General features: G+C 35.5%; 1 protein-coding gene across 9 annotated transcripts in view; it reads left to right on the forward strand.

Moving 5' to 3' along the window:
• Positions 1-19,199: 19,199 nt before the first annotated feature.
• Positions 19,200-24,214, forward strand: part of LOC131072310 (disease resistance protein Roq1) — a 42,115-nt gene continuing 37,100 nt past the window's right edge. The window contains exons 1-6 of one of the 9 annotated variants that reach the window (XR_009358356.1): positions 19,200-20,107; positions 20,195-20,746; positions 20,871-21,987; positions 22,106-22,174; positions 22,260-22,342; positions 22,475-22,607. Coding sequence is in view for 6 of the 9 variants with exons in the window: in XM_059207676.1 (XP_059063659.1) it covers positions 19,581-20,107; positions 20,195-20,746; positions 20,871-21,987; positions 22,106-22,342; positions 22,472-23,203 (3,165 nt within the window). In the remaining 3 variants the exon portion in view is untranslated. Of the gene's footprint in view, positions 20,108-20,194; positions 20,747-20,870; positions 21,988-22,105; positions 22,343-22,471; positions 23,371-24,214 lie in introns of those variants that run through there. The other 8 variants (XR_009358355.1, XM_059207679.1, XM_059207680.1 and 5 more) reach the window with 8 other exon arrangements.

Raw genomic sequence — 24,214 nt, forward strand, 5'->3', positions numbered from 1 at the left:
ATTCTCTTATTTTAAGCTTGGTTCATGACTAGATTCTTTTTAATACCCATTTGCATCATTTTTCATACATTCAACATTTGCTCATCATTTTTGCTCCTTTATTGACATTTAATTCCATATATTCTCCCCCTTGCTCAAATTTATCATTCTACCCTAAATTTCATCTTTTAGTAAAAAAAAAAGATAATTTCATATTACATAAAGAAACTTAGTTTCTTTACAATCAACTCATCCCACTCTCTAAATATTCATAACATCACAAATATATTGCTCAATTCAAAGGAAAAACAACTGTACGTTTTCAATGATTTTAAACTTGATTCATTATTTTGAGGCTAAACTGACGAGCATGTAGGTCATGCATGATAGATTGAATATTTTTATTCTAGTTTCAATTAGTCCTTTCCAATTTTCTAGAAAATATTGTTAAGCTAATTCTTACACGATATTAATATAAATTTTTATATCAACTATTACAACTAATTTAGGTATAGTTGTATTACTTGACTGGTTGTTTGATTTCACTTTGATGGTGAGACCACAAGATATTGAAACCCACTAATGTTAGTTGTAATATCTTTTTGCTCCATTCACTTGGCACCATAAAAGAAAGAATTGTCTAATTAATTAAGATTTGATACTTTAATTGAATTATATTTCTATTTTGGAAAAGGTTATTAGGGCTATTAACACAATATGAACTTGAATAAACATATAATAATAAAAGTAGAGTTTGTATCTTTTCCTATGAGAGAATATGAGTTTTGTCTTTTAATTCATAGGTCTTTTTGAATGTTGTATTAGATATCTATACAGGCAAATTCTTTAGCCTCTTGTGATATTCTCTCTTAGAAAGTAAATCTTAGAGGCTAGATACAAAACCTAACACGGGTCTTATTTTTCATTTAGATTATTTGCAAGACAAAAAAATTACCCTTTGTGATCATAAAAGTTGTGAAATACATCCATTTAAGAAAAAAACATCTCCAAAAACAAAAAACTCTATGTCTATATTTGTATGTTGCTACACTTGAAAATAATATGAAGTCTTCAGTAAAAAATTAACACACGCTTAAAGACATAGGGTATCCATTTAGAAAAAAAAGATGAAATCCTAATAAAATTGTTTTGAAATTAACAATGTCATTTTCTCTCCATACAAAATGCCTTTTCACTCCAGTTATCTAGTAGTATGACAAGCATAAGATAAATTTAATCAGCAAACAAAATATATTATATGCATAGGCTAATAATTTTTGTAGTGTAGGAGGAGATAATAAGGTAAAATGGGTATAGACATACTTGTATTTATAATTCAAAATTATTTTTATTTTTCTTCAAAATGTCTATTGATTCCAAGAGGATGTTGGGGAAGGTTGCAAAGACTGGCCTTAGACCTGCCGGTTTTATTTGCTCGCAGGCTTCTAGGGGAAGGGTACCAGTAGTGGACATATCTAACTTCGGGCACATAGAACTCTCAAACCGTACATCAGATTTCAAATTTTTTTTTTTGGTTGTCACTGTATACAACTTAACTTCTTATAACTAAGGATCTGACTTCTAGGTAGTGACGATGTACATTGTGGAAATCGTTATGTACCGAAAGGTCAAAAAGTGGTCATTTCAAAGTGTACCCATACATGAACTCCTTTGTATCAAAAGTAGATAACTCAAAATTTGCAGTAGTAGTGGACAAATGCCCCAGTAGTAGATCACCTTTTTTGACATTTTTTTACTATAATTAGCCCATTTGTGCACCACTATTGAGACATTTGTGCAAAATTATCCACTATTGGTACATGTGATATTCATTAATGAACTTTTCATTATCAATTTGTTGGGCTCCTTTGCAATCTAGTACGAAGGGTTGGGTTGACAAAAAGGTGTCCACTATTGAAACTATGTCCACTACTGATACTCTTCCCCTAAAACCTTATCAACAAAACCATTTTGTGCTAATCCTGAAATGGTAGCATTCCATGAGGCCATACCTATTTCTTTCAGGGTTTTTTATCGAACAATTCACATGCCTGCTCTACTATGCTTTCACTTTTTGCATACACGTCAACCGGAGAAGTGGCAACTGCAACATCTGACAAAATTAACTAATGCAACTACAATATCTAACAAAATTTACCGAATTTATTTTAATTAAAAATCCAACTCAAACACCTTTCCCGCGCAGCGGTGGAAGTTTGGTGGGTGTTGTAAACTGTCCTCAAGAAACAGTGAATTTGAATTTGATTTTCATCATGCGCGGGAACTGTTGACGCTGACTATAACGGTAACTACTGACTGCGACAGTGAGCATTTAGATAACGGAAATGGGTTCAGGAATGGAATAGGTTCAACGGGCCCCACATCACCACCTAAGCAGTCAGAACTTAGTGTGTGTGATTTAAGGGTAGCCTCTCCGCACCCTTGCATAATATCCTTAAAAACATTTCTTGACCCAATATCTTCTAATTGCGGTAAGGAATCTAAAAGAGATTTTTAAAGGGGCCTTTTCTTAGGGTTTGAAGGCTCACCCTTCTGCTTTGAGCTCTTAGATTTTCTTGGCACTTTCGCTACTCTATCTCTAGCGCAAATTCAACTAACTATCCTTTAACATCTTCACAATACAGATCTTCAAGTACTATAGTACTTTTTGAATGTCTAGTTCTTTCTGTATATCATTCTCCTGTCGTAGAGCTCAAATCACCGCCTCTTGGGTGTAGAATGAAGCTTTCAAGTGGGATTTTTCAAATTTTAATGAAGGTTTGTGATTGTCATCTCAACATTTAATTCTTGCGTGCCGATTTATTTTCGCCACCCTTTACAAATCTCAGTCATTATTTCATCATTCACTTGCCTTTTAATTCCCCCATTTACTATTGTATCGTAATATTACCCCAAGATTTTATCTTGGATGTCACGGGGTTGCGGTAATGGTTACCGCATCACCACACTACCTCTTTATACTAATTTGATGTTTCTTGTGGTATTGCGATGCCATCTTCTTCATTCATCACTTTAACACAAGATTTATTAGCATTCAACGAATTTTATCTATGGGGATGAGGTAACACATAATATATATTCCATCCACTTACCATCGTATCGCCAAACTTCTATTAGTGTGTAGCTCGAACCCTACGATATTGCGGTAACGGTTAGATCGCATTACCACAATGTTCTTTTATGTTACACTTTCTCCTTTTGCGGTAGTGTGGTGTTGACACTTTCTTCTTATCACTTTATCGTAAATCTGCTTTCATTCAGTTGCCAACATTTTGCAGTATGGCAATAACTTATCATGGTATCGCTTTACCATAAGGTTTATAAACATTCAATACTTTACTCTTGTGGGGGCGTGATGTTGCTTAATTCTTTTATCGTAATCTTGCAGTCCATCAAAAGAATTATAATTAGAAACATGTGATAGCATGGCAACTTATTCTGTTATCCTTTTCTACCACCACATCACCAAATGTTTATTAAGAGACATTCAGTGACTTGCGGGATGGCGGTATATTGACTTAAAAGACTTTTTATTGTTATCGCCATCCCGCAACCTTGTAATTATTTTAGGGTTTGACCCTTGTGGTAGTGCAGTATGTTGCATTAACTTTTTATTTACCTTATCGCTATCCTATGGCCTCCTTGCAAATCATGGGATATGGTACCTGTGGTATTGAGGTAACCTATGGAAGGGGTAATTTTAGGTAATGCAATGAAATAATCATAATCGAGAAGGGAAAATATCGATTTTATGACAATGAGGAATAGTTAGATACGTGAAATATGAATGGTTAGAGTGCAAGCCTGAAATTCATGATTACTCCAAATTTTTGGGATATTTCTAACACCCCCTCCATCATATAAATCCAAAACAGTCATCCTTATCCTTCCTTCATTCTTAAAATTCATTTTGGGTCCCTATATCCAAAAATCCACCATCACATATCCCCCACATGCTAAATTCATTTTTGGCCCTAATATCCCAAAATCTCATCATCCATCTTATCCCACTCATCCTCTCATCCACCAATCCCACATCCCTATCACCTATCATAAACATTCTTCTCCTTTAATTCTGAATTAGGATAAACAAAGGCACATACCCCTACAATCTATCCAACATCATTCCTCCATCACTCCATTCATATCCCCTCCACATCCTCCATTTTCTCACTCATACCATTGCTACTAGCAGCAATTTGGATGCCAAATAAAAAATGCATAAATCTAAACATCCACAATAGTCTAAAGATCACTATGTTCCCTCAAAGAGACATGCTCCCACACAACAAAATCTAATAAAAAAATGTAATAAATCCCAAAGGCCACAAAGGCTCACTAAATAAAAAGCAAAAACAATGTGGATCGCAAATAAAAAAGAATTAATGCATCCAAAACAAAAAGCCCCAAAGGCATCCAAAGTTGCTAATCCACAAACTAAGCATTCCTCCCCTTCATTTCCTAAATCCATTTTGGGTCTCTATGTCCTAAACCTACCTATCATAACTCCTCCATTGTATCCACATCCTACATCCATTTCTCCTCCACTCCTCCAATGCCCCCCACAACATGTGCCAATATTGATCCTAAAAAGATCTCCCTAGCACACTCACTTTCCATCATTCCATCCAAACACTTTCCATCACCATATCCCTTACACCATACATATCCCCATCAAAACCATTTAATCCATGCCTTTGCATAATCCACTCATCCTAATATGGTTGTACCAACATCTAATGATCACTCCAGATGGGCTCCTATTACCTTGATATGGAAATTGATGCTTAAGTCCTCCATCCATCTCCATTATCACCTATATTTCAAATCCATTTATCCACATCGTTATCCATCTATCAAATTCTTCCCAATAATTCATTAAAACAAATGAAAAAAAAGAGAAAAATTCGTAAATAATAAAATTTGTCTAATGGTGAAAACTTGGCAAACAGATGCCTTGGACAAGTATCATGATGAAAACCTAGCAAATAGGCGTCATGTGTAATTCCTCCATCCATTTTCTCTCTACACTTGGTGGCAATTTATTCTACCTATCATATCCATATCCACCCATCACCCTATCTTCCATCCACATCTCTCATCCTCCTGTCATCCTAGCATTCATCCTATCATATCCCTCTTGGTGCTTCATCTCACGTGACATATTCCAAGTGGGGCATCTTATTCCTATGTGACACAGTCCTTGGAGATTCCATCACACCCACAATCTACCTACTAATCCCTTCATCCATTATCTTTTCATCTCCCAATCCTTGTCGGGCTCCATCCATCCACTAATCATTTCATCTCCCATTTCCTCCTTGCCTTCATCCATTGCCCAATCCCTATCTTTATCCATTCCTCCATCCCTTCATAATCTATTCCTCTCCCAATTCTCATCTACCTCCATCCCTTGATCCCTCACCATCTTCCATCTTCCATCTCCCAATCATCATCTCATAATTCTTCCATCTCTAAATCCTTTTCATTCAATCCTCCATCCTTGCATTCCTCCTATCATATAACTCCATCACCCTACATCCATTTTCATTGGTTTCTATCTCTAAACTACCCCCATGCAATCTAATGCCATCCATACCATCAATCCATCTATTCCTCGTAGTCCTCCATTGCATGCAAATCTTATCCATCCCCTCTAGCTGTCCAACATCAAATGATAATCAAATCATCCAATTACATCAATTTTCTTGTTGCTAGCCTTATTACAAGCCTTAATCACAATCCAATCATCATCATTGGGATGCATCCTTCCCAATCCTTGTGTTATTTTAGGATATATCATTCCCATATCAACAACACTCCATCAACCATCAATACATCATGATTTTTCATCTTCACTAAGGTAGCATCACGTTTGTATTTGGTTCATCACCAATCATCCCAAGCTCTTGTACATCTCTTAAATAGTGTCTTATACATAGTGTTAGTCATGTGTGTCCATCTAGGATAATTTGTATATACCTATTATTAATTCTCATTGTTTTCCATCAATCAGTCGTGTGTCATCAAGACTGTGTCGCTATCTTATTGGATCTTTAACAATCATCTTTTGGTATCCTTGAGGATTCAGGTGTCTCACTTGTCTCTTGTCATAGGAATCTTATTTTAGTATTCATCATCGATCTTTACAGGATCTATCCTTCCTCACATCAAACCAATCAATCCCATCCATCAATCATCCTTATGTAAAAAGGTACTTGAGATACTTGTTATTTCTTTGGTTCTTTTAGATCTTTTTTTATCTTTATCTTGAGCATCCTACTTTTACCTCCTTATCGTTGCCACAATCCTTTATATCATGGTGTTTTGTAAATGGTGAAACTACTAGGCATGGTCTTTCTTTTTTCCTTGTGTGTGTTTTCTTGATGTGTCCCATGTTGTTCTCTCATGAGGTCTCAATTGTCTCATGTTACACTGGGGCATATCGTTTGCTTGTGGTTTTTTCTAGCATTGTTTCCCTCGGTATTCCTTGCAAATTTGTGAGATGCTAGACTAACATTTTTGTTTGATGAGTCAGTCCTTTACATTGGTTGTGAAATCACCTTGGTTCCTCATACCCTGGTGCCTCATAGACAATGTTAAATCAAATTAAGTGCTGGTAGTTACCATATGACACTCAATCTTTCCCCATCCTTATCCCACATCATTCTAATCCATCCATCTTGTCTTTAAATACCACATCATGCTTCCTTTATCCGTCCATATTTTGGATGATCTTTGCTTCCACTTCTCTTTCATTCATATTCCCTTTCTTTTAGCCATCTTATTGCATTATCATATAGTTGCACCTTACATAATACAAAATTGTTACTCTATCCATTAATCCCTTTCATCCTTTCATCATGAGTTAGTCATCATCATCAACATTATCATCATAATCCATAACGTATTATCTCATCCATTTCGAGAGAACACTTGTGTTCTCTTGAATCTGCATGTCCTCTCGAGGGGGCATCCTCATCCCTCATCTTTGGTCATCTTTCATCCTCGTCACTCTTTTGAATGACTCGGGCATCTTCTCTAATCTAACCATTTTCTTCTGAGATCAATGTCTTAATATTCTTTGAAATAATGCTACTTTGTAATACCATCTCAAAGAGAGGAAAAATGTGTTGAATATTCTAATGCACAAGACAACTAAGATGGGGAGGGGTGAATCAATTGTATAAGATCTTAAATTTATTTCTATAACAACTTAAATTTAACACAAAATTCACATAAAGATATGAACATGAAACACCATAGCACACCATACACAGTGAGATATCATATTTTATGTGGAAAACCCTATTAGAGGAAAATCCACAAAGAAGTTATTCTCAATATATGAACACATGTTAGGGTGATACTGGTTAAGGTGATTTTTACAAAGAAAGGCTCACTACTATAGGGCTCACTTCTCGAGAGAAATAAAGAGAGGCTCACTACTAGAATGAAGAAGAATAAAAGAGAAATAATCCACTATTGATGTACTTTTGTAATAACAAGATCTATAGATACCTTTTTCTCACTGTGGTAGCTAGCACATGAAAGCTCACACTACTCAACACTTTTCACCAACTCAACATTAGTCATCAAACATTTAGGAAGATAGATTCTCTTTCACACATCTTTATCACATTTCACTTTCTTTCACATATACACATGCACACATCCACAACACCCAAGCACCACTATATATCATCCTCACATACACAAAATATTCCAAGGTTAGCTAAGAAAATATAACACAACTCAAATTAGGTTGGCACTAAACATTCTTGTGGTGGAAAAGAATGTAAAGTGGACCACGACACACTTTAACTAGGACCAAAATAACCATCAAAGCAACAATGTATAGTGTAAACACCCGAGGTCGATAAAACCTAGAGTAAACACCATCGAACTTGAAAATCATGCTTTTGAAACCCAAAACATGTGCCAACTAAATAGAATAAAGTTAAGGACATTATCAACTCAACTCCAAAACTGCAACACCAAAAAACATAACTTGGAGAAATGTGGAGCATGCATTTCATATGAAAAAAGTGTTAAACATAACAAGGTAAACACAACTTCCTTGCCACAACTATCTAGAGCACCAAATCCATAATATATCATCTCTAAACATAGCTTAAAACAACATATCCAAACTACATGAATAGATGTGCAACATAGAAGATATGCAGAGAAAATCTCTTAGCACAACTTCATAGAAAAACTCAACATCACTTATACCAAACAGTCATTAAGGGCAACCAAGGCACGTTGACATTAATGACAACACATAAACAACTCATTTTGATCAACCTTGCAACAATCTTCTCCTTTTTCATTGATAGAAACACATCGATGTCAACAACAACATTTCTCATATCAAAATCCAAGAAACCAATCCTTTGCAAAATATATCATCTTCTCATCTCATTCTTTCCCCCTTTGTCATCAAGGACAAAGGCTCAAATACCAAACTGTTAGCTCATTTTGTTCAACTCTTCAGAAACTTACAACTACACTTAGCTCCCCCTAAGAGGTAGCACCAAATCATTAGTCTAGAAGAGTAGTATTCATGAGGTTCGCTAGACTAATGCATCTCTATATGCATTTAGTTCAAAAAAGGAGGGGCAATAACTCCCAATTTCTCTTGGAGATATTCAAAGATATCTTTAACAAGTGCTTTTGTAAAGATATCAATAATGTTCCTTTGTAGGCACATTATCAAGCTTCATTTCATTCTCCAAAACTTTCTCCCTCAAGAAATGATACCAAATTGAAATATGTTTCATTCTTGAATAAAGTACCAGATTCTTAGAGATGTTTACTGCAATAGTATTGTCATAAAAGATAGAAATACGTTCATCAAACAATATTCTAAAGTCCTTCAAGGTTTTTTTCATCCATAACACTTGAGTACAACAAGTAGAAGCAACAATATATACATCTACAATAGTAGATAGAGATAGTAAATCCTATTTCTTACTTGACCGACCAACTGACCAGGGTCCAAGGAAAAATGCACCCCCACTAGTACTTTTCCTATCATCCACACAACAAACCCAATCTACATGTGTGTAGGCAATAAGAGTGAAATTAGATCTTTTAGGGTACCATAGACCATACTCTTTTGTTCCTTTCAGGTATCTAAATTTTTTTTTAGCAACAACATGTATCTCTATAGGATCTTGTTGAAATCTAGCTAAAAGACAAACAACATGCATGATATTCTATCTAGTAGTAGTTAGACAAAAGAATCCTCCAATTATTGATATATATTTATAGAACCTCCATACTTTCATTCACACACACACACACACACACACACACACACACACACACACACACACACACACAGGATTTTTATTTCATACACTATAGGAAACCTCTCCCTAACTATACGAGTTGTTCTGAAAACTCACTTCCTATAATCTCTCGTACAACAAACCACACTAACATTATAATAGTCTAACAATAATACAAAGTTGTTTGTCAAGAACTTTATATATAATCTAAATACTAATGTGAGCACTGATTTACAACATTCCCCCCCTTAGTGCGAACATGGTAAAAACTCACAGCCTTCTGTAGTAAGCCCAACTCTTCTGGCTCATGATTTTGATTCAAACAAAAGGATCTCCCATAAACCTTCCATTGTTTTCACAGAGGCTTACTAAAACCGTGGACATGAACAAGAACTCATCAACTGTTCACCTTGTGTGTTTTTTTGGATCCTCCCACAAACCGTTTCAAGATCCATGAACTGACTTACTTTGGTATTTTTTTTTACTACTATGCTTGTACATAAAATTTATATATGAATCAACATACATATCACAAATTTGAAAAAAAAAGCGCAGTACAAAAGGTTTCACACTACACTCCATAAGAACACAATGTTCTTAATTGTAGTGACTGTTATCAATCATTGCCACTTGACCTCTAACATCATAGACAACTACCACTACCACTAGAATCTACCCTTGACTTTAGTCATTTTGGCATGAAATGGGAATAGAGCATTGGTTATTATTCCCCCCCACAATGTGAAATTTCTAATTATTCACACAACCAAGAACACTAAAAAGAGAATCATATCATGTTGCATACTACTATTTGGATCTTGTTGTCTAGATATTGTTGCACATGATCAACATTGCCAATGAACATGTTCATTAAACAATCATCTTCCAACAAAGTATGGAAGCTAGAGGACCTTTGTAGTTATTTTCTCTCCAATACAATCATTTTTCAACATTCACACACCAAACTTAAAAGCTAAAAAACACACATTGCATATTGTAGATTTGTCACCAAATTTGATTTGGGCCTTGTCATTGGTGATTGAAAAAAGGATGTTGATTGTCATCCTTCCTCCATTGACTTCTGCCTCCAATCATTTTGCTACTTAGCAAATTTGTCTTATGAGTCTCATTTTATAGTTGTAAGGAAATAATATATCCTTCCCCTTGATGTGTACTTATTACAAGTCAGGTACCACCGATCATGCACTCCAATTACAATTGAGATAATTTATTTTTGATTTAGTTTTCAACACTTTTTTGAATTTTGAGAAACATATATTTGATGACACTAAACTAACAACAACCCAATAGTTAATAACCTACCCCTACGAAACTATTAAAACTTGAGCTTAACTTAAAAGATAAAAAAAAATGCTACCAAAGGTTCCTCTTTTTAAGATTCAAGATCACCTTACATGAAGATTATAACTTGGTGATTTTGGAGAAAGTGGGTGATGCTTAAGATACTTAGTTCTCACATGTTGTGGCCTCCATAGTTTTCAGATCCAAAAGAGTCAATGTTCTACCTATGAATATCCATTTTCCTTCTAGATAAATGGCATAACATCCACAACCTCAAGTCCTCCTCCAAACAAAAATAACACACAACCCGCAAGTGGTGCCTTCTAGTTACTAAATCCACTATAGTATTCCCTTATGAGGATAGATATACCCATAAACACACCAAACATGACAATCAGGTTTACGTCGCCTCCAAAGATGTTAGCATCCACTGTAACAACAATGAGAGATTATGATTATCCTAATCTTGATTCAAGCTTTGTTCATCAACTCTCTTTTTCTTAGCAACTCACTTGATGAAACACACGAAAGCATGGTGATTCAATACATGACACACAAATTTGTATTAGGAATAGCAACATAAGAAAAATGATCTATGGTTGTGATAATGTTTATCAAGTCTAAGATCAAGTAGCTTGGCAAGACAAGAAGAGTCGACCATCTCATGAACATTCATGGTAGACTCTACGCCACCAAAGAGGTCCCACGAGGAGATAACTGCCAATATCAAACTCCTTATGCAAAGAAGAGGAATGTCGCCTTATGCTCTCATGCCCTTGTTGGGTCCTAATTCAAATGGTGACTCCAACCTAAACTGGTTTAGGATTCTTATGCAAGCAACACCATACTACATTTTATTTCTTCCATGCAGACAATCTTCCTGTGATTTCTTTACTCAAGCTTTTGCAACACGATTAGCCAATTATGCATCAATCTCTTGGGGATCCTCTTTCAATAATGCTCTAATACCATAATATAATTAAAGGCAGAGAGAACTAAAGCAATAATAATTAAAAGCAAAGTAGTATGTATGCTCCTCCATACTTTCATTCAAATACATTTACATATATATAGGATTTTTATTTCCTACATTATAGGAAACTCTCCCTAACTACATGAGTTGTTCTAGCAACTCACTTTCCTATAATCTCTCATACAACAAACCATAATAACAATATATAGTCTAACAATAATACAAAGTTGTTTGTCAATAACTTTATATCTAATCTAAATACTAATGTGAATACTAGTTTCCAACACATATATTCTCTAATTAGTCTTAGGTGATTAACCATCTTTGCTCAACTTACAACCAGTAGCCATAGGAGTACATAAAGGTTTAGCATTCTCCATTCCAAACTTCGTCAACATTTCCTTAATATACTTAGATTGTGAAATAAATATACCATCATTCTTTTGATTAACTTGTAAACCAAGAAATAAATTCATCTTCCCAATCATAGACATTTCAAACTCTTCTTACATCTCATCAGAAAACTTCTTACACATGCTATCATTTCCTCCAAATATTATGTCATCCACATAAACAACCACAATCAAGATGGCAATTTCTACAACCTTGAAATAGAGATTACTGTCAGTAGTACCTTTTTGAAATCCTTGCTTTATCAAATACCTATTGAAAGCCTTGCATACCAAGCTCTAGGAGCTTTCTTAAGTCCATACATTGTCTTCTTCAAATTGCAAACCACATCTGAAGTGTTAGATAGATTGATTCCTTCTGGTTATTCAATGCATACTTCCTCTTTCAATTCTCCATTTAGGAATGCATACTTCACATCCATCTAATAGACCTTGAAATCCTTGTGTACTGCAAAAGCCAAAAACATTTTGATTGCTTCCATTCTTTCTATAGGAGCATAAGCCTCCTCAAAATCTATTCCTTCTACTTGTGAGTATCCTTTACATACAAGTCTTTCCTTATTTCTCACTATGTGACCATCGTCATCCAGTCTGTTTCGAAATACCCATTTAGTTTCTATCACCTTCTTGTTAGTTGGTCTTGGGACAAGTTCCCAAGTCCGATTCTTACAAATGTGTTCCACTTATTCTTGCATAACATTCAACCAATGTTGATTACTCCAAGAATCCTTCACTATTTTTAGCTATGTTTATGAAATTGAGCATAAGTTGACCTAATCTGAACAGTAGTTTTACTTCTTGTGATAACACCTCTTCTTTTATCTCCAATAATTTTTTTCTTTGAATGATTATTTTTCACATATTTGTAAGCTTTGATTTTAGTAGAGTAGCCAAGAAAAATACCTTCATCAACACTTGTGTCAAACTTTCCCAAATTTTGTTCATCTCACTTGATATAGCATTTACTTTCAAATACTCTAACATATTTCAGAAACAAAGTCCTTCCATACCAAAGTTCATAAGATGTCTTCCCATGATTCCTTCTAATCTATACTATGTTAAGAGTGTATACTATAGTGTATTTTGCTTCTTTTTAGTAGATTTTTTTATAAACTTGATTCATTCATCATTGTTCTAGTAGCTTCTTGAATTGTTCTATTCATTCTTTCAACTACACCATTCTGCTCAGGCGTCCTAGGAGCACATAAGTGTCTTCTTATCCCACGATTCTCACAAAAGGTATTGAATTCATCAGAATTAAACTCTCCACCTCTATTAGAACTTAAAAATTTGATTCTTCTATCTATCTCATTTTCAACCATGACCTTGAATTTCTTAAACTTTTCGAGAGCTTCATAATTTTCTCTTAAGAAAGTAACCCAAGTCATTATAGAGTAATCATCAATTAAAAGCATGAAATACCTATCACCTTGTTGACTTCTAGTTCTAGATGCTCCAAAAATATTAGTGTGCACTAATTCCAATAGTTTAGTAGAAGATTGTTTTTTAATTTTGAAAGTTCTCCTTGTTTTCTTTCCAACTTGAGATTCTTTACAAATAGTATTAGTAGGTTTTGTGATCTTTGACAAATCTCACACAACTTGAATTGAACTAATCCTCACCAAATCATCAAAATTAGTGTGACACATCCTCCAATGCCATAGCCAACTCTCAGTAATCTATGCCATCAAACAATATCCACCAATATTCTTCAACTGATATACATTTCAATCTATCCTCTTCCATGTTGCAATCACAGTTCTGGATTATTTTCTAATCTAACACCCATCATCCTAGAAAACAAGATTATATCCATGTGCACACATTTGACCAAAACTTAAAAGGTTATGATTCAAGCCTTTAACATCGAAACATTATCAATATTATGTATACCATCAAAGATGGTTGAACCAATTCCAACTATCTTAGCTATCCGATCATCTCTAAATCTAATAAATCCTCCATCATTTTTTTCAAGCTTTACAAACTTACTCTTGTCACCAATATTATGATTCAAACATCCACTATCAATAATCCATTCATCCTTATCTCTTCTAGCATGAAAAGAAGAAATACCAATACCTTCTTTTTTAGCATCATCTTTTGGATTATTTTCCTTCACAATTTTTTTAGGGTTAGTAGAACACAATTCTTCCTTTACAACCAATAACAAACATTCACTGTCTTCATCATAAAAAATATTTGCATCTTCTTTGACATAATAAGCCTTCTTATTGAATTTTCCTTTGAATTCCTTATATTCCTTTGATTTGAATTTCTTTCAAGACATCCAGAAGCATGTAATGACCTATCTTACCACAACAAAAACATTTAAAGGCAAATTTATATTTGTCCTTTCCAGTTCCTTTCTTCACCCTTCTCACAAAGTTCACCTCAATCTCATCAAATTTATCATCATCAGATTCCTCATCTTTCGCTAACCTAGTAGCCTTGAATGTTGTCTTTGTTCTTGCACAAGTAGTACCAAATTCTCTCATCTCAAAAGCAAGTAAAGATCTATACAATAATTTTGTAGCGTACTTATTCTGATTATGTGATTCTTCTATTGCTGAAACTTTAGAGATATAGGTTTTAATAAGAGTTCTGAGTACCCTTTTGACAAATTCATCTTCTAGTAAGTTACCTCCAAGACCTCTGATCTCATTTACAACATCATCTATCTTCTGCCGGTAGCTAATTATATAGTCTTCTTCATCCATCTGCATGAATTCATATTTTAGTTTTAGTATTCTGCAACTTAGCTTCTTTAACAATATCATCTCCTTCATAAGTCTTTTCTAATATATCCCAAACTTCATAAGCAGATTCTAAAGATACAACTTTGTCAATTCAGTCTTAGAAAGAGCACCAAAGACAGAAAACCTTTCCTTTTCATTGTCTTCAAAGTCCTTGATCCCATCCAGAGTGTTCACCCTAGTCTGCAATTTAATGTACTTGTTTGTAACAGACTTCCATACTTCATAGCCAAGATAAATAAGGTAACCTTGCATCTTCACTTTCCAAAAAGAATAGTTAGATCCATCAAACATAAGGATTTCCAATTTGCGTCATTAGGATCTCCTCAAGAGGTTAATCTTTTCTCCAAGGAACTGAATCTATGATACCAATTGTTGAATATTCTAATGCACAAGACAACTGAGGCGGGGGGGGTGAATCAATTGTATAAAATCTTAAATCTATTTATGCAACAACTTAACTTTAACACACAATCCACAAAAATATATGAACATGAAATACCATAGCACACAATACATAATGAGACACTAGATTTTACGTGGAAAACCGAAAAAACAAAGAAGCTATTCTCAATATATGAACACTTGTTAGGGTGACATTAGTTAAGGTCATTTTTACAAAGAAAGGCTCATTGCTAGAGTGCTCATTGCTTGAGAGGAAGAAAGAGAGGCTCACTACTAGAATGAACAAGAATAAAAGAGATATAATCCAACACTGATGCACTTCTACAACAAGAAGATCTGTAGATGCCTTCAAGTCATTACTTCTGGTATCTATCACGTGAAAGCTCACACTACTCAACACTTTTCACCAACTCAACATTAGTCATCAAACATTTAGGAAGGTAGATCCTCTTTCACACATATTCATCGCATTTCACTTTCTTTCACATACACGCACAAACATCCACAACACCCAAGCACAACTATATATATTATCATATCACACATAAAATCTTCCAAGATCAGCTAAGCAACTTAACTGAACACAATTCAAATTAGGTTAGTACTAAATGTTCATGCGGTGGAAAATAATGTAAAGTGGACCACAACACATCTTAATTGGGACTAAAATAACCACCAAACATGTTATACAACAATCCATAATCATCAAAGAAATAATTTGAAGTGTAAAGACTTGAGGTCGACCAAACCTAGAGTAAACACCATCAAACTTGAAAATCATGCTTCTAAAGCCTTAAAAAATGTGCCAACTGAATAGAATGAATCTAAGGACATTATCAACTCAACTCCAAAACCGCAATACTAGAAACCATAATGCAGAGAAATGTGGAGCATGCATTTCATACAGAAATGTTGTCAAACATACTGGTAAACACAACTTCCTTGCCACAACAATCCAGATCACCAAATCTAGAATATATAATCTCTAAACTTATCTTAACAACATATCCAAACTGCATGAGTAGATGTGCAACATAGAAGATATGCAGGGCAAATCTCTTAGCACAACTGCACAAAAAAACTCAACAGCACTTATACGAAATAGTCACTAATGACAACCAAGGCATGTTGACATCAATGACAACACATAAACAACTCATTCTGATCAACCTTGCAACAAAATGTATACACCTAAAATTGATCACTTGTGTTTGATCAATTTATATTTATTATTCATCTATTCTAGCTATTTCCATTAATTAAATAATTCATTTTATTTAATTAAAAATCTTTATTTCTCCATTCTCTAGTGTATCTATTAAGGTAATTAATTTAATTAATTTACCTATTCAACACTACCTCTAAGACCCTCATCTGTCAATTCAATAAATACCCTTGTTTATTTACTTAAATCCCATCCCCACTTTCATCCAATATTGAGTTAAAATTAATTCAAAAATCCTCTTGACCCTCATCCACTTGCATTCTCCTAACCTTACCGCTTGCATCCTAATCCTAATATTAATCTTCACTTAACCACTCCACTAATCATCTACACACATTAGTCCTTGATTAAGTGAAGTCAACTCCTCCCATCGCATCAAGCACATGGGCTTGTCCTCTTAAGTACCCCAAAATGAATTTTTAATTCATTTATTTCTCTCATCCATCCTCAACCCTTGATCTTAAGCAATGAATCTTGACCATTAATCCAATCTCATCCAAATCCTATAAATCCAACCTTTCACCATTTTTATCCATCTCACCCATTTTGCATTGGAGCATCGTTATGTTGCCAAAATCTTGAGTGAGAACACATCCAATCCAATATCAAAGGACAAATCTTTGCATCAAGGGGACTACTTTGTGCTACATTCGGTTTGCATATCATTTTTATTTAGTCTTCTTTTGTCCTATCATGATGTTGCTTTGATTTGTGATTTTGAGTGTTTTCCTTTATTATTTATGCTTCTTTTGAACTCACATTTTAGTGCACACAAATATGTATTTGCATTAGGTTATCACATCTTCCATGCATTATATATGATCTCCTTTGTACTATTTTTTCCATATAAGGGTATCTAGCTTTGATTGTCACATCATTACACATCACTTGGTTATGCCTTCATTATTATCTAAGTATATGATTACATATTGATTTATGACACCTATCTATACACATTGAAATATTTTGAGATCATGCATGTATCAATTTATCATCAATTTTGTAATTTATACCAAATGCCATGTTTATTTATTACTTTAGCATTCACAAACTATGTTAGTTTCTTCATTGTCATGGACTCAATTGCACATAATTTATTGCTCATACCACATTTTCATGTATGATTTCATAATTATTTATTACTATGATATGCATTATACTTTTTTACAAGATTTTATTAGGTCATTTATAACTATGCTTTATATTTTTATATTTTGACCATAAGCCTACATTGGTGCATCTTCTGAGTTGCATTGGAGCCATGATGTTGTTTCCTCTTTGTATTTTGAATATCATTATCTTGTCTTTACACATGTCAAGCATCATACATACCCCATTTTCTTTTAGTTATGATATTATCAATATATCATTGACATAGGGGCATTGTCCTTACCATTTTATATATTATTTCATCTTATTATATAACCTTTTACATAATTGTGCATCTACATCTTTAAAAATTTCTCTAGCAAATTTTGATTTAATTTTTTAAAATATGTATAGAATTAAATTTTCTACCATTAACAATTTTTATAGATAACAAGAAATAACTTTTTAAGAAACTCCTATTTTTTTTAAGCAATTCCACCCAAAACATTATAATAGCTCCAAAAGATTATTACTATTGACAAATGACAATATATTTACAATTATCAATTTAATTAAATAATCACATATTCATATTACACATATTTTTCAAGTTATAATATTTTGATTGTATTCTATTTTATAGTTTATTTAAGTTAAAAGTTGATTTAGAAAAGTAAGGTAAATTCATGAAACGAGTTCAAAACAATCTTAAACAAATTACTAAGGGTAAGGTTCTATGAGGGGGGCTTTTGGATCTATTTTCATGGAGTAGGAGATCCCATGAATAAAATGTATTTATGCTACAAAATAATTTCAAATCTTTTCCTAAAAAATAGCAGCCCCTACATTTTAGGGTTGCATATTTCAGGTGCAGTTGGGGTGGGGCTAGAAATTGCCCTACTAGCTTAGTGCAACTCCCCATGCGGCTGCTAAGCTTATTTTTGCTAGTAGCCATTGCTCAATATTTTTAGGAGCAATTTATATAGCTGGTGGCCCCATGGATATTTAATTTTAGTTTTAGATGAAAAAATGTATGTAATAATTTTGGAGTAAATTTAGGAGAAAATATTGGAGGCAAATAAAAAGGAGGGAAAGAAATTTGTGGAGCCACATATCATTTTTCTCAATAAGCAGCTGCTTATTTTCAGCCCCCCCTTTTTTTCAAAGCTTATTTTTAATTTCTAAGCAGTGCTCCACTAAAATAGGGAGAGATTCCAATTTATCCAATTCCGCTAAATAAAAATTTGCATGGGGACACATCAGCTGCTTAAATTTAAGCAGATAATGCACTTAAGCAGCCGCATGGGGACAGGGGGTTAGGGATTTTTTGCCACTTGTCAATTAGTTACTATTTTAAATTCCTGCTAGAAAAGAAATAGAAGGAAAATGTTGTTTATTTATTAATTTTTTATTTGCAACATTCTTCATGAGATCACCAGCTTCCCTAAAATTGAGAGCTTAAACTTTTAAGCTGATCTGCACTATTAAATCATGAGACCAGCTTTAAAAATATTCTTAAAAAATCTTAACAACACCCACAGAAATTTTTTAGGAAGCCCCCTCCATGAAACCTTACCCAAATAGTTCATGACAAAGAATAAAATTGACCAAAAGCAATCCAAATTTTTTTTTGTCGTACCTCAAAGTGTAAATATAGACACTCCAAATTTGCTGAAACATAAATACATTGATAGGAAATCTTTATAATTAAAAAATCACATCGAATCTCTTCAAAAACCCACGGACCACATCATCTGACACAAAATGTTTAATGAATGGGTATAGACTTTTGATGGATGGATGTTAATCCATCTGTACTGATGAGTTCGTGACTGTTTAGGCATTAAAAAATTCCTTTAAGGAGGGAGGCCGACTATGGAATCTAGTTGCACATTATGGGCATCTTCGAAGTTCGTTCCTCTGAATATTTCAAATACAATGAATAATTTTATTTGGCAATGGGGAGGATGAGACTAATTCAAAATAGAAGTTTCTGGTCAATGTAGCGCTGCCTCGTTTGGCTGATTAAAATTTCCCTCCTAGTTGTCGCTGCTCAAAGACCAGTGGACCAGGCTATCCTTTTATCTAGTATCATCTAGGGTTTAATAGGAACCTTCAGAGATGGCTTCCTCTTCCGAGGACCAGAGAACATTATGCTCATCAATAAAGCCGTACCATGTTTTTCTCAGTCATCGTGGACCCGACACCAAAAAAACCCTCGCGAGCTTCATCTACCATTCTCTATCTGAGAGTGGAATGAATGTGTTCTTCGATAAACGGGAATTTGTTCCCGGACAGGAGCTACCCTCTACAATAGATTCAGCAATCTCCTTTTCTTCTGTTCAGATAGCAATTTTGTCCCCCAGATATGCTGAGTCCCATTGGTGCTTGGAGGAACTCAATTTAATGCAAAAGACTGTTAAATCGGGAGATGCTCAGATTATTCCTGTATTTTGTGATGTTCTCCCTCGAGATGTTGATGAGCCCCAAAATAACGAAGGAATATATGCAGAATCATTCGGGGAGCTTGAGCAAAAGATGAACGGTAGGGAAAAGAGATTTAAACCGACCAAAATTGAAGAATGGAAGAAGGCAGTGTACGAAGTGAGCACTAGTCCTCGGCCTTTGGTTTTATATGAGTTCGATGAGTAAGCCTCTACATTCATTTCGTATTTATGGTATTCTAAAAATCAATTTACGTTCTCAAAGGCTTCTGTTTTTAATGGGAATTTCAGGGACTTGGGAAAGCTTGCGGTTGCCGTATGCGAGCATGTTATGTATCATCTTGGGAGAAAGAGATTTGATGGCTCGGTTAGGCAAGAAAAGCCTTCCTTTCTCAAGCCATATAACGTTTTCATCAGTCATCATGGTCCCGACACCAAAAACACCCTCGCGAGCTTCATCTATCATTCTTTCTCTGAGAGAGGAGTGAATGTGTTTATCAACACAGAGGAATTTGTTGGCGGAAAGGACATGCCCTCTTCAATATCCGAGGCAATCTCCACTTCTTCGGTCCGGATAGCCATTTTGTCCCCCAAATATGCCGAGTCCCATTGGTGCTTGGAGGAACTCCATTTGATGCAGAATACTAGTGCAACGTTTATTCCTGTGTTTTACGAAGTTCCTCCCGGAAATCTTCTGCAGCTCCGCAATAACAAAGGAATATATGAAAAAGCATTCAGAGAACTTGAGAGAGAGTTGGGCAGTGACAGAATAGTAAAATGGAAGGAGGCACTGTTCAAAGTGAGCAATATTTCCGGGTTTTTCGTTTCAGAAAAGTTCGACAGGTAAGTCTCTACATTCATATATCATATATGGCATTTTAAAATCAATCTACGTTCTCAAAGCCAGTAATTGAACTGTCAGCTCATATTGCTGACGAAATACTTATGTTTGGAATGGGAATTCCAGGGACATGGGAGAGCTTGCGGCTGCTGTATGCTCTGAGGTTATGAAACATCTCAGGAGGGTATGGAAAAGGACCACAGATGGCTTTCTCGGGCTAGAGAAGGCCATAGATGACTTCAAAAACTTTCTGGACGTTAATAGAGAGCAAAGTGAGAAGGTTAAGATTGTGGGAATTGTTGGAACTCCGGGCTGCGGAAAGACAACATTGGCGGAAGAGTTCTATTATCGCCATCGAATTTCCTTCGACAGATCAAGCTTACTAATCGGAGTAAGAGAATCTTCAAAGAAAAATGGATTGCCAACATTGCAGAGTCAGCTTTTGAAGGAGCTAACAAATGACTGTTTAGCAATCAGCAATGTAAGCGAAGGCAAAGAAATCATTGCAGATCGGGTAAGACGCCTGTGTTGCACAAAATCGTGGAAATTTCTCATTGTTATTGATGACGTTGATCATCATCAACAACTGCAAGCTCTTCTTAGGGCGGAGGACGTTTTGGGATCAGATAGTTTGGTAGTAGTCACAGCCCGTAATAAGGCGGTTCTTAAACTCTCAGGAATCTCCTTATTTTACGAAATCGACCCAATGTCCTCGAAAGATGCTGAAAAGTTGCTGCGTAGAACCGCCTTTCATCAATCCGAATCGACTAATGGATTCGACGATTTGATCCAGACTGCTCTGAGGAAGTGTGGCTGCTTTCCAGAATTTCTAAGGAGTTTAGGCGGAAATCTCCATTTGTATGGCATTAATGAAAAACAAAAGTGGGAGGTTGAGCTGCAAATGATGATGCCTGAAATATTCAGAGTTATCTGCGGTGATCTAGAAGAAGAGGAGAGACAGATATTTCTGGATATTGCTTGCTTTTTCGAAAAAATGGACAAGAACTCAGCGATACGTGTGTGGGATGGATTCGGATGGAGAGGCGCGCGAGTTCTTCAAAAGCTGGAGTATATGTGCCTTGTTCAATGTGACGAAACTACTAATTGCCTCTCAATTCCGGACTATCTTCGTGGTTTGGGACAAGAGATAGCAGATCGGCAGCTTCACAACGCACCAGATCTCCCTTTTCGTCTATGGTGTCCAAATGCAGCTGGAAACTTTCCCAAAGAACCACTGCTGCAGGTACTTAGATATTTAAGACCATTCGTATATACTGAAAATTTGGGGAAAGCATACATAAAATTGCTCATATTTTTTAATCATAATTGCTCATATTTTTTAATCATAATTGCTCATGCAGGCAGGCGCAAAAATAAGGGGAACCAGACAGGCGAGCCACAAGAAACAGTCTAAAATAGAGCTTCTTGATGTAAGTGGCGATATTCCTCGCGCTGCTTTTGGAAATCGTTTAAAAAAATTGCTATGGCTTCGTTGGGAGAATTGTCCTGAAACAGCCAGTTTTCCGCCAGACATGAACACCTTACGGGTCTTGGAATTGATCAAAGGAAATCTCCGAACACTGGATCTTTGTTTGAAGGTATGTTCTCATAAATCTCTTCAAGCTTATCCAGACCATATAATGGTTACCAATACACAATTAGCATTGTCTTAGTTGTTTCTAGCGTTGTGTACTCATGTCGAAATAAATATATTCCCAAAAATGCAGCAGTCAGTAGAGATGAGAGAGATAAGAGTAATAGAATGCACCAGACTAGAACAAATTCCACCAACAATAGGATTGCTGAATCATTTGGAGAAGGTGACTTTGGATGGCACTACTAGTCTGGCATCTCTGCCACCAGAATTCTGCAAACTGCAAGCTTTGAAACACCTGGTGCTTCGGCAATGTGAATGCCTGATATCCTTGCCAGACGACTTTGGGAAATTGATAAATTTGCAATACATAGACTTTTCTTATTGTCGACTGCTATCTTCACTGCCTCAATCTTTCCGTGAATTGACAGAACTGAAAACTCTTGACCTGAGAAATTGTGGAAACCTGGTAATCCAGGCAGATGTATTTGACAAAATTAGATGCATTGAGGAGTTGACAATGGAAAACTGCAAGGAATTAAAGATGTTGCCAACAGAAACCACATCGCAAGCTTCATTGAGGAAGCTTAATTTGTTTGGTACCAGCTTAGAAGAACTGCCGGGTGATCTCGATAAGCTGACAAACGTGCAGCAATTGCTAATAGGGAGTCCCTTTTTGCAGAGTTTACCCCATTCTCTTAAGAATCTGCCCTCGTTGATGGAGCTTGATCTCCTAAATTGCACACTGCTAACCTCCTATTCCAAGTCCTATGGGCGGCTACGTCTTTTGGATTCTCCTCAACCCCAATTACAGCCAGAGGAGGCCAATATTGTCCGAACTCTATATATGTACCGTCGTTCCTGAATTCGGCGTGTAAGTTCGCTTCTTAGTATGCACCAAGGGAAGCACCCTTGTGTTATCGATATCCATGTACGCTGGATATCACATCTCATTCATGTAATTTTACCCAGAAGTTGCAATTGTTTGTTAGAATTAATCACAACCCTCCTCTTTTATTCTTCTGTAGCTCATTCTCCATCCAATTCATGCGTGTGAGATGTCATTTTGTCTCATTCACCTGCCGTTCTTCACTTCCTCCATTTGGTGCAAACATGACAGATTAAATGCATATCGATTGCCTAATTTTCATCCTCAGGATTTTCCCACGCTGCCTAATTAATTGTAACTAATGTTTTTATTTTGGTTTTACTGTTTGCTATGCCATATCGGATGTATGCAGGTTGTTTGGTAATTAAGAGAGAAAAAAGAAGCCAGAATAGCTATAGCAACAGTCAAATGCACCCAATTTGTTGAGGATTTTGTTTTCTATTTTTCTCAGTGTGAAGAAAGAATAGCAGTTCTGTGTATGGAATCATATATTATCAGACTTTGTATGTTTTTGATATATATATAAATACATATCCTTTTGAGTTTATCTTTGTTCTCTCTGTTATTAGTTGCACTCTTTTAGTGTCTTTTCCCTGCTTCCCTTAATGTGGTATTAGAGCTAAAAAGATCATCAGACCTAAAGATTTCCAGAAAGTTCTCAAGGAGCTAAAGTGTGATCCAAGTCTGGGCTTAACCAGCACACTCTAAGCGTTGACCGCTTAGAGTGGCTGGTGTGGGGCCCTTTGAACGTTCCGTTTCCCGTTTCATTTCCCGTTGGGTTCCTCCAACTATTCTCTGACTCGCTGCCGCCAGAGTTACTGCTGGGGTTAGTTTGAATTAAATTTTGAATCTCTCCCGCCCAATCCTCGGCCCCCCCATTTTTCACTTAAGTTAACATTTGCTCCTGTCCTGGCATTTCACAATGCATATGGAGTGGCGCTAATACGATGCGTTGAGTAATGCTGTTGAGACAGTGCTGGTCACGCA

This window comes from Cryptomeria japonica, chromosome 7 (genome assembly GCF_030272615.1).
Source record: "Cryptomeria japonica chromosome 7, Sugi_1.0, whole genome shotgun sequence".
Lineage (NCBI taxonomy): Eukaryota > Viridiplantae > Streptophyta > Pinopsida > Cupressales > Cupressaceae > Cryptomeria > Cryptomeria japonica.